At 36.0% G+C, this 13,783-nt stretch overlaps 1 protein-coding gene across 1 annotated transcript in view; it reads left to right on the top strand.

Annotated features, from left to right (window-relative positions):
• LOC102672854 (discoidin domain-containing receptor 2-like) overlaps positions 1–13,783 on the top strand; it is a 145,222-nt gene that overhangs the window by 63,858 nt on the left and 67,581 nt on the right. Inside the window, 1 exon segment of the mRNA XM_031511922.1 lies at positions 4,459–4,593. Coding sequence (XP_031367782.1) covers positions 4,503–4,593 — 91 coding nt within the window. The 5' untranslated portion in view covers positions 4,459–4,502.

Raw genomic sequence — 13,783 nt, 5'->3', positions numbered from 1 at the left:
AAAAAAAAAAAAAAAAAAAAAAAAAAAAAATACTCCATTTTAACTCATCACGTTCACATTTTCGCATAAAATTTCATCGAAAACCAAACTTCTCGTTGATTTCAATAACACGACTCATTAATTAAACTCACTCGAATCGCGCCAAGAGTTTTTACATCCAATCGTAGATATAAAATTATCCGATCATCGACGTCCACCGACCAAAGTTCGAGCACTCCTCTTCCACCATTCATCGTTGAAAACGAAGCTTGAAAACACTTCTGGCTCAGCAAATATAAACCCTCCATTGCTCGAATCATTGCGATTCTTCCTTCCTCGCCAAATATTCTCCTGTCGATTCGCTTTAATCCGTGAAATCTTGGAAATGGCGGAACGCAAGGGGATAAACCCTCCTCCTTCTCGGCCATTTGTCGGAGCAAACTTCGAAGACGCGGATCAGATTTAACGTTGGCGTTACGAGGCGAGCCTCCGCGCTGTCTTTCGAGATTTCGAAGCGTTCAGTCGAAGCTGCTACGATCCGCGAGTTTCGCCGAGCTGCGCTCTCGAGCTGGCCCATAAAACCTCGAACGTATTTCGCTACGGCAGCAGAAAGGAATTGACCCGGGCGCGGAGTCCTCGTCATTACGGTCCAAGTCCTTGGAAACTACTTCCGGGTCTCGAAAAATTTCGTCGAAACCGTTCTTGTCCTGCCTTTAACGGCCAAACTTCTTCCTCCCTTTCCTCGTTTATGCACCCTGACTCGTCTCCCTTCCATCCTTTTTTTCCATTTCTTATTCCATCTCCTTTTCACCGATAACGGTTGGAAAATTTTTTGAGAAGCGTATAACGATGGGGGATTAGAAGGCTCTCGGATCCTTTTGGTGTCGTGAAAAACGCTTTTTTCGTGTGAAAATTCTAATTTCTTTTTACTCGAAACGTAATTTTGAAATTTTTGAAGTTTTTCTCCTCTCCCTTTTTTTTTTTGAGAAAAATTGATGGTGAGGATTCCGGTAAATTTTTATTCAAATTTCACATCGTTAAGGTGAGATCATACGAGACAATTTAACAAATTATAAGCTTATAAGATTGAAAAGATTTACATTTGAATAATTTTTAACCTCTTTGCATCTGTGTTAAAAATGATAAATAATTTATAATTTAAGAAAATACATATTTATTTGTTATAATAATGATATAACTAACAAATTATAATTCGTATCGCTATAAGAGATTTCAATTGGAAAAGGAATTTGAATTTCGCCAGTGAAAAGAAACAAACGATACTCCCCGTACCAATAATTCGAAAATTGAGTAAATTCTGAATTACATCTCCATTATTCCACCAAACGTCGTCAATTTCACAATTTTCGAATGACAAATTTTAAAGTTTAGACTATTAAAATAATAGAAATAAAGAAAGAAAAGTAGAAGTAATAATCTCGACTCAAAAATCGATGTGAATAGGTTAAACGTAGGAAATCGAGCGGAGAACGGAACGAACGTTCGTATCATAATGGAAGTATAGCGATATCGTAGTGGGAAATTTTTTTGGAAAGCACTGTGAACGTGTCGATAACGAGGTATTGCATTGATATCGAACGATCGATATCGCAATGGTTCCTTTAAATATATATATATATATATAATCGTCGAAATACCAGAAATGCGTGTATCGTCGAATCCGTGAAAAGGCAATCGTGGTTGAGCGTGGTTAATTATTTGCGGATAGAAGGAAAAAGGGCTGCCTATACGAAATATTCCATAACGGATCCGCATGAAATAGACAATGTTCGCGATATAATTGCAGTTACGTTTGCTATAATTGCAATTACTAACTCATTAACGGGAATATTTAATATTATGTACAGATCTAGTTAGTATAATATAACATTGTTTAATTAAATAATCTGAATAAGAGTAATAAAAATCGAGGCGAATATTGTTCTATCATGTTCATAATTGAGCCTCGATAAAATAATCGACATTTTCGATGCCACGAATATGAAGTGAGCAACGAATGATTTAAAGTGTATTCCAAAAATATTTTTAAAAGATGTAATTTTTTGATTACTCAATCATTTATTTAAAGAAACTGATTATAGTATTCCCCATTGTAATTAATTAGGTAGGAAAAAAAAAACTTTTTCTCAAATAATCTGTAAAAAGTTTGGTTGAAATTCATTTAATATTTAGACTGCTGAAACACGAACCAGATATCAAACAAAAAACTTTGTGATTCCAGATCTATGAAAATAGATGTATGGATCTTTAAAGGAGATTGCAAATGAATGGTTACAAGGATCCAGTAGTCTCTAGAGTTTTCGGGAATGTTGGCTGGGTTTCAGTGGTCTCCAGGGTTTCCGGAGGATATTCGAGATCTCGATAGTTTGCGGTGATTTCAGTGTTCCAAGAGTTACAGGAGTCTAGACGTTTCGAAGTATCGAAGATATCGAAACTCTTGAAGATCTATGAGATCCTTCAGCTATCCATAAGATACAAAACTTTAAAAGTTCCAAAAAAAAAAAAAAATCCCAAAAATTGTGAAACAAATTATCAAAATCTCTAAAATATGATATTAATAATTTTCAAAAATTATAATTCTTTTGAAATTGTTTGACTAGTCAGAACTCTTTAGAATTTTCTGAAATATTTCTTTGGAATCTTCAAACGTTATCTTACACTTCTCGAATCTTTTATAACTATCTCAACTATCTCAAAGTTTACATTTAATTATACTTTATCAAACATCGTCGTGCATTTTTCAAATTTTTCACGACTCTTTGCAATCATCAGCAAAAATTCAAAAAGCATTCTTCGTAATCAATTACGAATCTCTCGTTCCTTCGTCCAGACGAATGTTCAATTTCTTCTCACTATTCTTCTCTCAACTCGATCATCGAGTGATAATGACGAAATCTTAACAGATTCTCAGCAGTAATTTCACCCTTTCCCTCGTCTGTCACCGTTTCCCCTTAGCCTTATCCAACACAGGAACGCAAAAGTGCAAGGTTAGGCTAATTGAGCGGGGACTCGATTACGAGTCAGTCTCCCTCTATGTGTTTCTCTAGGCGACACACGTACCACAGAGACCACCGAGAGGCTGACTGGTCGACCAGCAGCGTGCCAAGCAAAAGGAACGATCGAATCGCCCGTGGTTTTACCCAACGTGAGTCGATCAACTTCCCTTTTGCTCCTTCCATTTTCACCCTCGTTCGCTTACGGAATTATACGATAGTTGAAAATTTTACTCTGACCAATATTTCTCAAATCTCCACATAATATTTGATGGATGGATGATATTTATTTTTATTTTTGAATTTACTTTGGAACATAGTCGCGACATCTCTATTGCTATTAATTATAGTACTTTTCTATTACAATACAGTGAAGCATAGATAGATTATATAATTCGAATATTTTGTGATGGAAATTTTTTATATTTATTCATTTCAATGTATAGATACGACGAGTGGAATAATAGAAAATTTATCGCATCTTCAAAGTTAAAAAAATGACGTTTAAAAATAAATATTGGTAATTTATAATAGTGTATAATAGCGTATAATATAATTTATCATAAATCTGATTAAATAGATTTTTTAATATTTCATTTAATATTCAAACACGTCATGTTTATTTTATTTTTGTGTAATTATGAAAGATGAAGTTTATTTAATCATTATGAAAATTGAAAATTGCTCAATGGTTTATGGCATATACTCGTTCAAGCAAAAACGAAATTGGAAAGAAAACGATAACGATTTTGGAGGCGTGCGTGTCGCGAGGAATAAAAAAGGAGAGATGAGATATATCTTTCGGGGAGATTGATGACTGGCACGATCGACGGTGCCTAGATGAATGTAGATATTTTGTATTGTAATGTATATCGAGCTACTCGTGCTATTTATTTCGAAAAGAGCCGGATACCTTGCCGCTTTGACGACATGATTTATTATAGTTCCGTAAAGGATGCTCGATTATCGATAGACCATTAAGATCTTTCCTATCCCTTACAACGTTTTCGAGTAGTTTATAGTTTGTAGTAATTTTAATACGATTAACGATATTCACTTTGATAATTCTATCATAATAATTCACTTCCACTTCGTATCTCAGAAATTTTTCATCACGAGATAAATATATTTAAAGAATTAATTATGACAACTAATTTCTAAATTGACAATTTTCTTTCATTCTTTTCCCCTCCCCTTTCCTCGACAATTTTTAATTCCACCACGTGCATTACGACGCGTGAAAAATATCGATTCTTGTGATCTAATTTTCCATCTCAAATTACTAATCCTTGACGCGTACATTCGAGCGATTTTCGCTCCAAAAAAAAACAGAAGAGAAGAGAAAGAAAAAAAGAAGGAGAGAAAAAGCAAGCAACATTCAGAAAATAGTCAGAAATTGAAGAAAGTAATTTTACCAAAAGTGTATAAACTTGGAAGTAAATTTTTTGTCCTTATGTGTTTCCAGGCGATTGCCACGAGCTTCCATGAAGACACCGCACCTAGGCGACCATGAAGACTGATTGCCTGCCAATAATTGCCAAGTTGTGCGCGCTACTGACACTGTTCGGGCCCAGTCGCGATGTTCGAGCGCTCGATATACGTGAGTAGATCACACCTTTCATCTCTCTCTCTCTCTCTCTCTCTCTCTCTTCTTTCTTTTTCGTTAATCTTTATTCCTCCAAAAAATTGCTCTCAAGCGCATTTCGCCTCATGATTCGAGCACACGCTACTACTACCACTACCATTACAGGTCGCCCATTATTAATTAGACAAATTCCACACGAGCACGAGAATAGCCCGTTATCCAGAATAGCCCCTCCCATCCGTGTTTTATTCAAGTTTCAATCATTTGCCCGCAGCCACATATATACATGTACAGTTGGGGAATTTTAATAGACCATGAATATGAAAGCGGGCGCCGCGCATGGATACAAATTTCATTTTAAACGACACGGCCCTCCTCGCGTGGTGTCGCATTATCTTTGACAATATCTATTAGGCGTCGTGAAATTTGATACCGGATTCAATTATTACGCCAGATTTGCGCAACTCGCTGGGGAGGTGGAAGGGGAAGAAGGATATATCGATGTTGAATTTGATCAATTGGGTAACACACGATGAAATTCGAGGATGATTGACAAGCTGTGTTAATTGATCTAGAGATTACATATCGTTCAAGAATAACGTTTCCTTAATTTTCTGACAATGGGAATTATCGATTGATCGAATCGTACATAGTATGATATAAACTCAAACGAGTGTACGTATCATTCAACGGAAAGATTGGAATTTTTATCTCGATATTTATGGAAATTATAAGTGATTATCGAGTATATATTACTATTCAAAAGTTTGAAACTAATTGATATATCGTTTTGATGTATGCAACGGTATATAATTATCAAACACCTGTCAATTATAGGTGTTTGAATTGTTGATTTCTTTCGTGAGAAATATTTCTTATAAATGGAATTGAGAGAATTGGAATTCCAAAAATTAAACTCCATGAGAATTAATATTACAGTGATTCCAAACATAACTTTTATATGAAAATAAATAAACATATAATTACATTGGATACCAGTAATTGTTAATCACGTGGCGCTAGTGTCGCCATCAGTCGCCATATTACATCGGAACTACGATATATTCATTATATATATCACAACCAAACCTTAATATTCCCTTCACAACCTGCTCAAAAACGAGAGCTCTCAAAAAAACCCTACGAAAGATCCACGAATTTTCCTTCCACGAAATTTTTTCCATGGAAAACCAATTCTCCATTCCAAGGTTCCAAGATTAACCTCGTTCATCTTTCAGCCTTGCCGAACCTTCGACAAAATTTTTCATCGAAACCGGAGTTTTTATTTTCCTCGTGGCCAATTGGAACCAGGCGCCATCACGGGGTCGAAAGTAACGACCATTCCCTCCACCAGCCCCGGGGATCAATTATTTTGAATCTAATGCGACAGGATAAATTGCATCCCGCGGAAAGACGCCTCTCGCAATCCTCCTCCTCCTCCCCTTCCTGATCCTCGTTCCTCGCATCGACGATGGCCGACGATTTTACGCCGTGAGGCAGGGATAGCAGTAGACCTCCTAGTCTTCGGAAAACAACCTCCTCGTTACTCGATCCCCCATCCCACGCCACTCGACAAATTGCCAATAAGCAAGTTCCATCGATTGCACTGTCGCAAGTTCTATGTATATTAAATGTCCCGGGGTTCGGTACGTACGAGCCACCCTCGTGGGAAAACCTCGACGTGGCTTTTTAAAAGGAGAGGGATGATTTATCGTCGGCGAGCAATATGGCGTGTCGTTCAAAATTGAGATTTGGAGATTTTTATCGTGCGTTTATATATATATATATTTTTTGGAGATGATTCTTTGGGATTCTCGAGGAGAATTACTCGATGGCAAGGATTATTTTATGACACGAGTCATGGAAAAATATAAATTAGTAACGTTGCTGAAAAGAGACTGAACTGATTGGAATTTTATCTTCTTTGACAAAGTTATTATACCGTGGATCCTTCACAATTGAAATTGGCAACCAATTTTAAAAAATATTTCTAAAAAGTATAAGAAAGAATTAACACTTAATAATATAATTTTATATTTTAGGATTTTCAAGAAGAATTACTCGATGGCAAGGATTATTTTATACACGAATCGTGAAAAAAAAATATAAATTAGTAATGTTGCTGAAAAGAAACTGAACTGATCGAAATTTTATCTTCTTTGACAAAGTTACTATTCCGTGGATCCTCTTCACAATTGGCAACCAAGTTAATTCTAAAAAGTATTTCTAAAAAGTATCGAATTAACATTTAATAAAATAATTCTATATTTTTGGGGATGATTTTTAGGATTCTCAAGAAGAATTACTAGATGGCAAGGATTATTTTATACACGATCCACATCGTGGAAAAATATAAATTAAAAGAGACTGGAGAGATAATTGGAAGAACGTTCTTGCGAAAGGAAATTTTATTTAATTCGTGATGAAAATTGATGATGGTACAAATATTCTTATATAAACTTGTAATAAATACAATCTTCGAAGATATAAATTAGAAATACTAGTTGGTCGCAACTCGAAGAGAGAGTTCTAAAGGGAACGAGACAAAGAGAAAGAAATGAGGAAATGAAAAGTTTTTATTGCGCGTCAATACAATTTGAAAGAATTCTTACAAAGAGAACGATCCAAATTGATGATCAAAATTGATGTTGTAGGGATCATTATATTGAAAAGTTACGTGGGACAAAGTTGTGAAAAATATAAATTAGAAATCGATAAGCGAAAGTCGACAAAATCGATTTACTCCCAATTTAGAAAGGCAACGGGGTTCCATGAATTCCGCGGATGGCACGCACGGACGAACTTTTCAAAGATTATCGATATTTTCATATCGGCGCGGTAAAGAAGCATCCAGCCGCCTCTCATCACAAACCTGAAATATCGCTCCTCCGCCACCTGGAGGATCGAAGAAATTCCGTATACGTTCCCCAGAACCTTCGAAACTTTTCTTTACCAGCCGCCCATAAAACAGACCTTATACGTGCCCGAGACTTGGGATGTATTCCACGGCCCCTTTCAACCCCCGACTTTCGATCCGCAAGAAAGTAAAAAAGTAATAAACGTGAAAAAGTCGATATAATGATTTTTGAATATAATAATGTAATATGTAAGAAAGAAAATTCGTGCAACTGTAACTGATAAATGATAATCATCGACATAGGAAATGTTAAAATTTTCTTGCCAAATTTATATTAACACGGCATCAAAGAGGATTCTTTAATAGCGAATGTTAATCTTTGACAGGTAAACAGTTGTAAAAGGAACAAAATGAAACAAAATCAAAAAAATGGCTGTGCACGTTGATTACGACACGTGAAGTAGAAAAGTGCAAAAGGAAAGGACTGGATACGTAAAAAGCTCCCTTTCATCTTTTTTGGAAAAGTTTCATGGCGCATACGTTCACGTCATCCGTGTTGAACGTATCAATCCGATATCTTTTTCCTCCCTCCTTTCATTTCTGAACTTTTTTATTGAAATTTCCGAACACACGACTCACAACGCACACGTTTCAGGTTTCACGATGAAAGAGGACGGTAACCAAAGGTTAGAGAGCTCGAGTCAGGGTGGGGCGGCTTAGTTTCATCCGGAAAGAAAAGAATTAACGGCCGAGGTTGGACCGGATGGATCGACCTCGGTGAAAACGCTGTAACCGTTGGAATGGTTGTTTGAAAATTTTAAAAGCTTCTTCTTCCACCCGCTGGTATACCCGGCTGCGTATACGTTTCTCTGTTTTGTTATTAATGAATCGATAAATACGCGAGGGTGGAAGAGGAACGGCATGATTCCGGGAGATTAATGTTGGATAAAACGGATGTAAACGTGTGCGCAAGGTTTTCGGGGGGGATTCGTTGAAGTGGATGAAATTTTAGCGAGAGAACCTTCGATGTATTCGTAATGGAAAATAATTTTAAAGTGGAAGCGAATCGAAACTAACTTGGTCGAAAAGATATTGATCGGGTATTGAGAAAATTTATGAAATATTATTTTTAAACTTTATTTATTTTATTAATTGAATAGTTTGCATATACAATTCTGAGATTATTAACATCGATCGTTGTAAAGATACTACGATAAGAAATTTTTAATTAATCGTAATTTTACGCCAACTTTATTCTTTCGTTGTAACTACGTATTCTAAAAGGAATATTATCTCTGTATCTTATAATATCGAGTCACACTCGTGGTGGAAATTACAGTTTCAATTCCATAAGGGGAAGATGTATTCATAAGAAAGTTTAGCTTCAACTAAACTCTAACTTGAGTTTCAATTTGTGGGACTGGGAATTATTAACACTATACCCGTTAAAATGGCGAATTTCGGAATTTCTTTGTTATTCTCTATTAAAACTTAAAAGCGACCAAAACATTTTTAGACGTTATTAATTAATTTTAATAAATCGATTCGAGGATAGAATTACTTTCGAGGCAAAAACTATCTATTAAAAATTAATAACATTAAATACTCTATATACATAATTTGTATTGATTTCCACATTATTACCTTAATTACAATCATCGTGTAGTATAATTACAGTTACAGATTGTTCCACTGTTAAAAACAAATTACATATGCAATGTATCATTATTATTAATTTTCATATTATTATCTCAATGACGATGGTCATTTAAATATAACCAATTTACAAACCAGTTATGCTAATATTAACAATAACTGCATAGCGAGCAACTAATCTTCATTTAAATAGCTACTAAAAAAATCATAGAAGAATTAACTGTTAACTTCCAATTTTAAATTGTTGCTGTAAAAAAGAAAAGACAGCTTGGATTCAACGTCGATCCACGATTTGCTTAAATATACACTGATTCGTCATTTAATAATAACAATAAGCAATCGACATATCACGTTGATCACTTTCATCCATCTTTATTTAATTCTGTATAATATCATTTATTAACGATCAGGTGATAAAAATTAACTTTCCAAACCTCTGTTAACCCACTTATCCAATCCTATCCAATCTTATTTTTCCACTCCACATTTTTTCACGAATCACTTCGAATTCACCTTCCTTCGTTTCCATCGGATCTAAAAAGAAAAAAAAAAACTCAGTCCGCACAATGCATCGATGCTTAAAAGCAGCGCGCAGGTTTTTCAAATTCTAACAATTCTCCGTTTCCCTCTTCCTGTCGTCCCGGATTTCCCCCTTTTCACCGTCCTAAATTGCCAAAAAACGTAATTGCAAAGGAACGATAGGTCGAAAAGACAACGCGAGGTGGAGGGTATCCGTTTCCGTATTTTCTCGAAGCGGGACGTGTTTCGTGTTTGCAACGCGATACGCTGTCGTACGCATCGATCACAGCTTTTCACGGCGGCCACGCTTTTCTTCTATTCCAATTTCGGCTGTTTACGTAACGTCCGCCCACGTTGATACTCATCGATTCCCGAATTACTCACCGAAGACACTCCGATTACTCTTGAGAGAGAGGGAGCAATAGAGAGGTCGATTGTCTACATCCATGGACAAATCGATCGAACGACGAAGAGAGGGGGTAACCAAACTCGCAATCAACCGATCACTCTTCTTCATTCGCATCACGAATATTGAGAATATGGGATTGCACTCGAGTGGAGAGCAATTATCGTAGAATCGTGAATCCAAGTATCGTAGAAATTTGTTGGGATGAAGAGAGTTTGGACGGAGTGGAATTTATCGACTATATGAGGTAGAACTTCCTCTTTACGAATAAAAATATCGCGAATTTGGAAACAATTTTGCATACGGAATAGTTGCATAATTCTCACGTATCGAAGATATTTCATTGTTATTGTGTGTGTGTGAGAAACAATTGACTAGCAGTTGACCACTAAAATTTCGTTCGAGTAAAATGAAATAAAAATATTTGGATAAATAGTGCTATAAACAAGGGAATGGAAACAGAAGAGAGAGTGTTTTAATATATGTTTTAAAATTTACGAGGCATAGACTACAAATACTAAATTAGGATAGAAAATGTATTTGTAAAAAGGAATAGTGGTTTCAATAAATGAAATTCTACCAGGATTAAGAAGAAGATCGAAAGATTTCTATTTTCATTGACGAAATTACTATGACTCCTCACAATTGAAATTGGCAATCAAGTTAATCCAATTCGATTTCAAATAGATGAAATAAACTCTATTTTTAAAATAATAATATCGAATTAACTTAATAAAATAATTCCATTCTGAATTATAATATCCATTAGACAAACAAATCTAATTACCAGAGATCTCGATTAGAAAGATCACGAATTGAATGAAAATAAACTCTACTTTTAAAAGATATCGAATTAACACTTAATAAAATAATTCCATTCCGATTTATCAGACAAACAAATCCAACTCTCCCCAATTAACAGAGATCTCGATCTCGAACGATCACAAATAAGATAAACTCTATTTCTAAAAAAATAATATCGAATTAACACCTAATAAAATAATTCCATTCCTATTTATCAAACAAATCCAACTCTCCCCAATTAACAGAGATCTCGATCTCGAAGGCTCATACTTATAATTCTCCTCCTCCAGAAGCGATGCGCGATGAACGGTGAACGGTTAGATCCGATCCGCGAAAGGTTGGCGCGATTACTACCCTCTTTGTCGCTCGGCAGGGGCTCGAGCCGGTGTGACGAGCAAACGGAAGGGTCGTGTAAAACACGGCCAGAGAGGGTGGTAGGTAAGGAGCGCGTGGAGAAGGAAGGAAGGCCCTCCTTTGGGAGGGAGGGAGAGAAAGGTCGGGGGCGGGCAAAACCATTGTTGCAAGCTTTCGCCGGGCGTTAAGGAGTTCTGCTCCAAGCTTCCGTTTCCCTCGTTATGGTAAATGGTCTGTCTTGGTGGTTGGGTAAACAGTGGCACAAAGATAAGTGCAAGCACAGGACGCACTCCGGCTAACATCTCGAGACGTTGTCGAGGACTTGTGCTCTTTCTCTTTGTTTCCTCCTCCCCTCTCACTCCATCCACGCCCATTCACTTATCCCCCCCTCTCTTTCTCTCTCTCTTTCGTTCGGTCTCGCGTCTCACTCTTCCTTTCTTTTCCTTTCCTTTCCTCTCCTTTCCTTTCCTTTCGACTCGGCCGAGTGGTGATCTTCCGAAAGGTGTCCACCCGGGTCCGGCCAACTGCTGAAACATGCATAAGGGTGGCTATTGTTCAGGGGGAAATGATTACTTTGTGCACACTCGAGCAAACGTACGACGGGGGTTCGTCCTCGTCGCTGCGCGTCTTCGCTGCTCTCGAAATCTTGGATATATGGGGAGGAGGGGAAGGGGATGGTATCGGCGTTAGTCAACCGATTTGAATGACAAAGGGTGGCCGGATACCGTGGTTAATGCATCATATTTGAATTTGGCGCGGAATTAACGGCGCGGATCTCGACAGTCATCCTCGCGTTATCGCTTCTCCCCTTGCTTGCTACGGGCTTCCATGGTGTTGTACTCGTGTTTCCCGTTTTTTGTCGCTTCGGGGTAGAGAGAGATTGTTGATGTACAAGGAGAAGCGGATTTAATTACGTGAAAAGTTTGAAAGATGGATAACGTGTTGGTAAATAAGACTGAGTTGATCTTGTAATTTTTATGATACCCTTTTGATATTTTTCCCTTTTTTTTTTTTAAAAAAAAGTTTTTCTGTTAATGAGATCGCGATTGAGAAAGTTTGAGGAAATTTTTTATCCATTTTTGATGAGAAATCGTCGCTCGCTTTCCGCTCAAAAAATTTAAAATAAGTTTTAAAACCAAACTCTATTCCATATGTAATTTAGCAACACTTTTTTTGTCCTACTAAACATTTTACAAATAACAGTTTAATTTTAAAGCCTGACAATAATAAAATACTCGAAATCAAGTAGAAGAAACGATCCTTGTGAAATCTTGTACCAACTTTTTTAAAAAAAAGAAATCCACCATATTAGATGATCAGAATTGGAACAAAACTATCGAATTTAAATTTAATTTCGAAATTAATTTTCCTAATTAATTACGGATCGATTTTCGAAGGAAAATTTTCGATTTGTAAAATAAAGGAGGCAATATTTTTATAATCGATCGAGAAGCGAAGCCACAATCTGAGCGAATGGCTGCTTTAAAATTTTCCAATAAAATCGCATAAATAAATCATGAAACGGTGTCGTAAATATCCCATGAAACACTTTATTACGAGATTTCCGGAACGAGGATCGCGAAAAGCTTCTTCTTCTTCGCCGGGCAGAACCTGACAACCGCCATTTTATTATTCTCAGCGTCCTCGCGCGTTTGTCTATATCTATATACATCTTCCTACATAGACATGAACATAGAGGAGACGCCATATATCGGCGGTCGAGACGTTTAACGTTGGTTAGAAGTTCGGTAACTGGGGCAAATTGGTCAACAGGGAAGATTTCTATGCATTTCGTTGCGCTTTTAAGGTAGTAAAAAAATTCAAAGATGATTCGGACTCGTCTTGTTGAATATTGATGCTAGATATTTCGATATTTTTGCGAGAAAATTAATAAGAATGAGTTTTTTTTTATACAGATCCATGTATTAGTGTATTATTATAATTATTATTAGTTATAAATAATTAGAGGAAGGTGATAATATATATTTTATTAAAGAGATACAGATTTTTTCGAATTATATCAAAATTTTGAATTTGATTATGATCTTTAAACTCTTAATTATTTAACCCTCTATTTCATTAAATTTTTTTTTAACATTATAATATTCAAAGTGCATATATGCACTTAGAATCTGTCTTATAGTCAATATAAGAGTATTTAAAATTGATAGATACCAAATTGCAAATAATTCTCGGCATGATAAATTATTTTACTTTCGATGGAAAAAGAGAAAAAGCGATCTGGTTGCATAGAGATTAAATGTTAAATAAAAAGCCATCTGAACTAATTTATTTCAACGTAAAACGATATATAGCTAGAATAATCGGTGAACAGGAGTGATGTACAAGAATAAATTAAATATGCACAAAAGTTAAGGCAATTACACAGATTATTGTGATCGCAAAAAACAATAGGAGGGTAACACTACGATTTTCCTTGTCTATCACTCCACTTCCTCGCGATTAAATTTCGAACCGATTTCTTTCACTTTTCGTTCATTGAAATTTAACCACGATTTCATCAAAAGTTTCTCGACTTAAGTAAGATCTCTCGCCTCTTTCATTCGTCACCCCTTTTTCCCTCTTATTTTTCTTTCCTCCACTCTTTT

This window comes from Apis dorsata, unplaced genomic scaffold, assembly GCF_000469605.1.
Source record: "Apis dorsata unplaced genomic scaffold, Apis dorsata 1.3 scaffold_365, whole genome shotgun sequence".
In the NCBI taxonomy this organism is placed as follows: domain Eukaryota; kingdom Metazoa; phylum Arthropoda; class Insecta; order Hymenoptera; family Apidae; genus Apis; species Apis dorsata.
The sequence above is the reverse complement of the archived record's forward strand: the minus strand, read 5'-3'. Positions and strand labels throughout refer to the sequence as shown.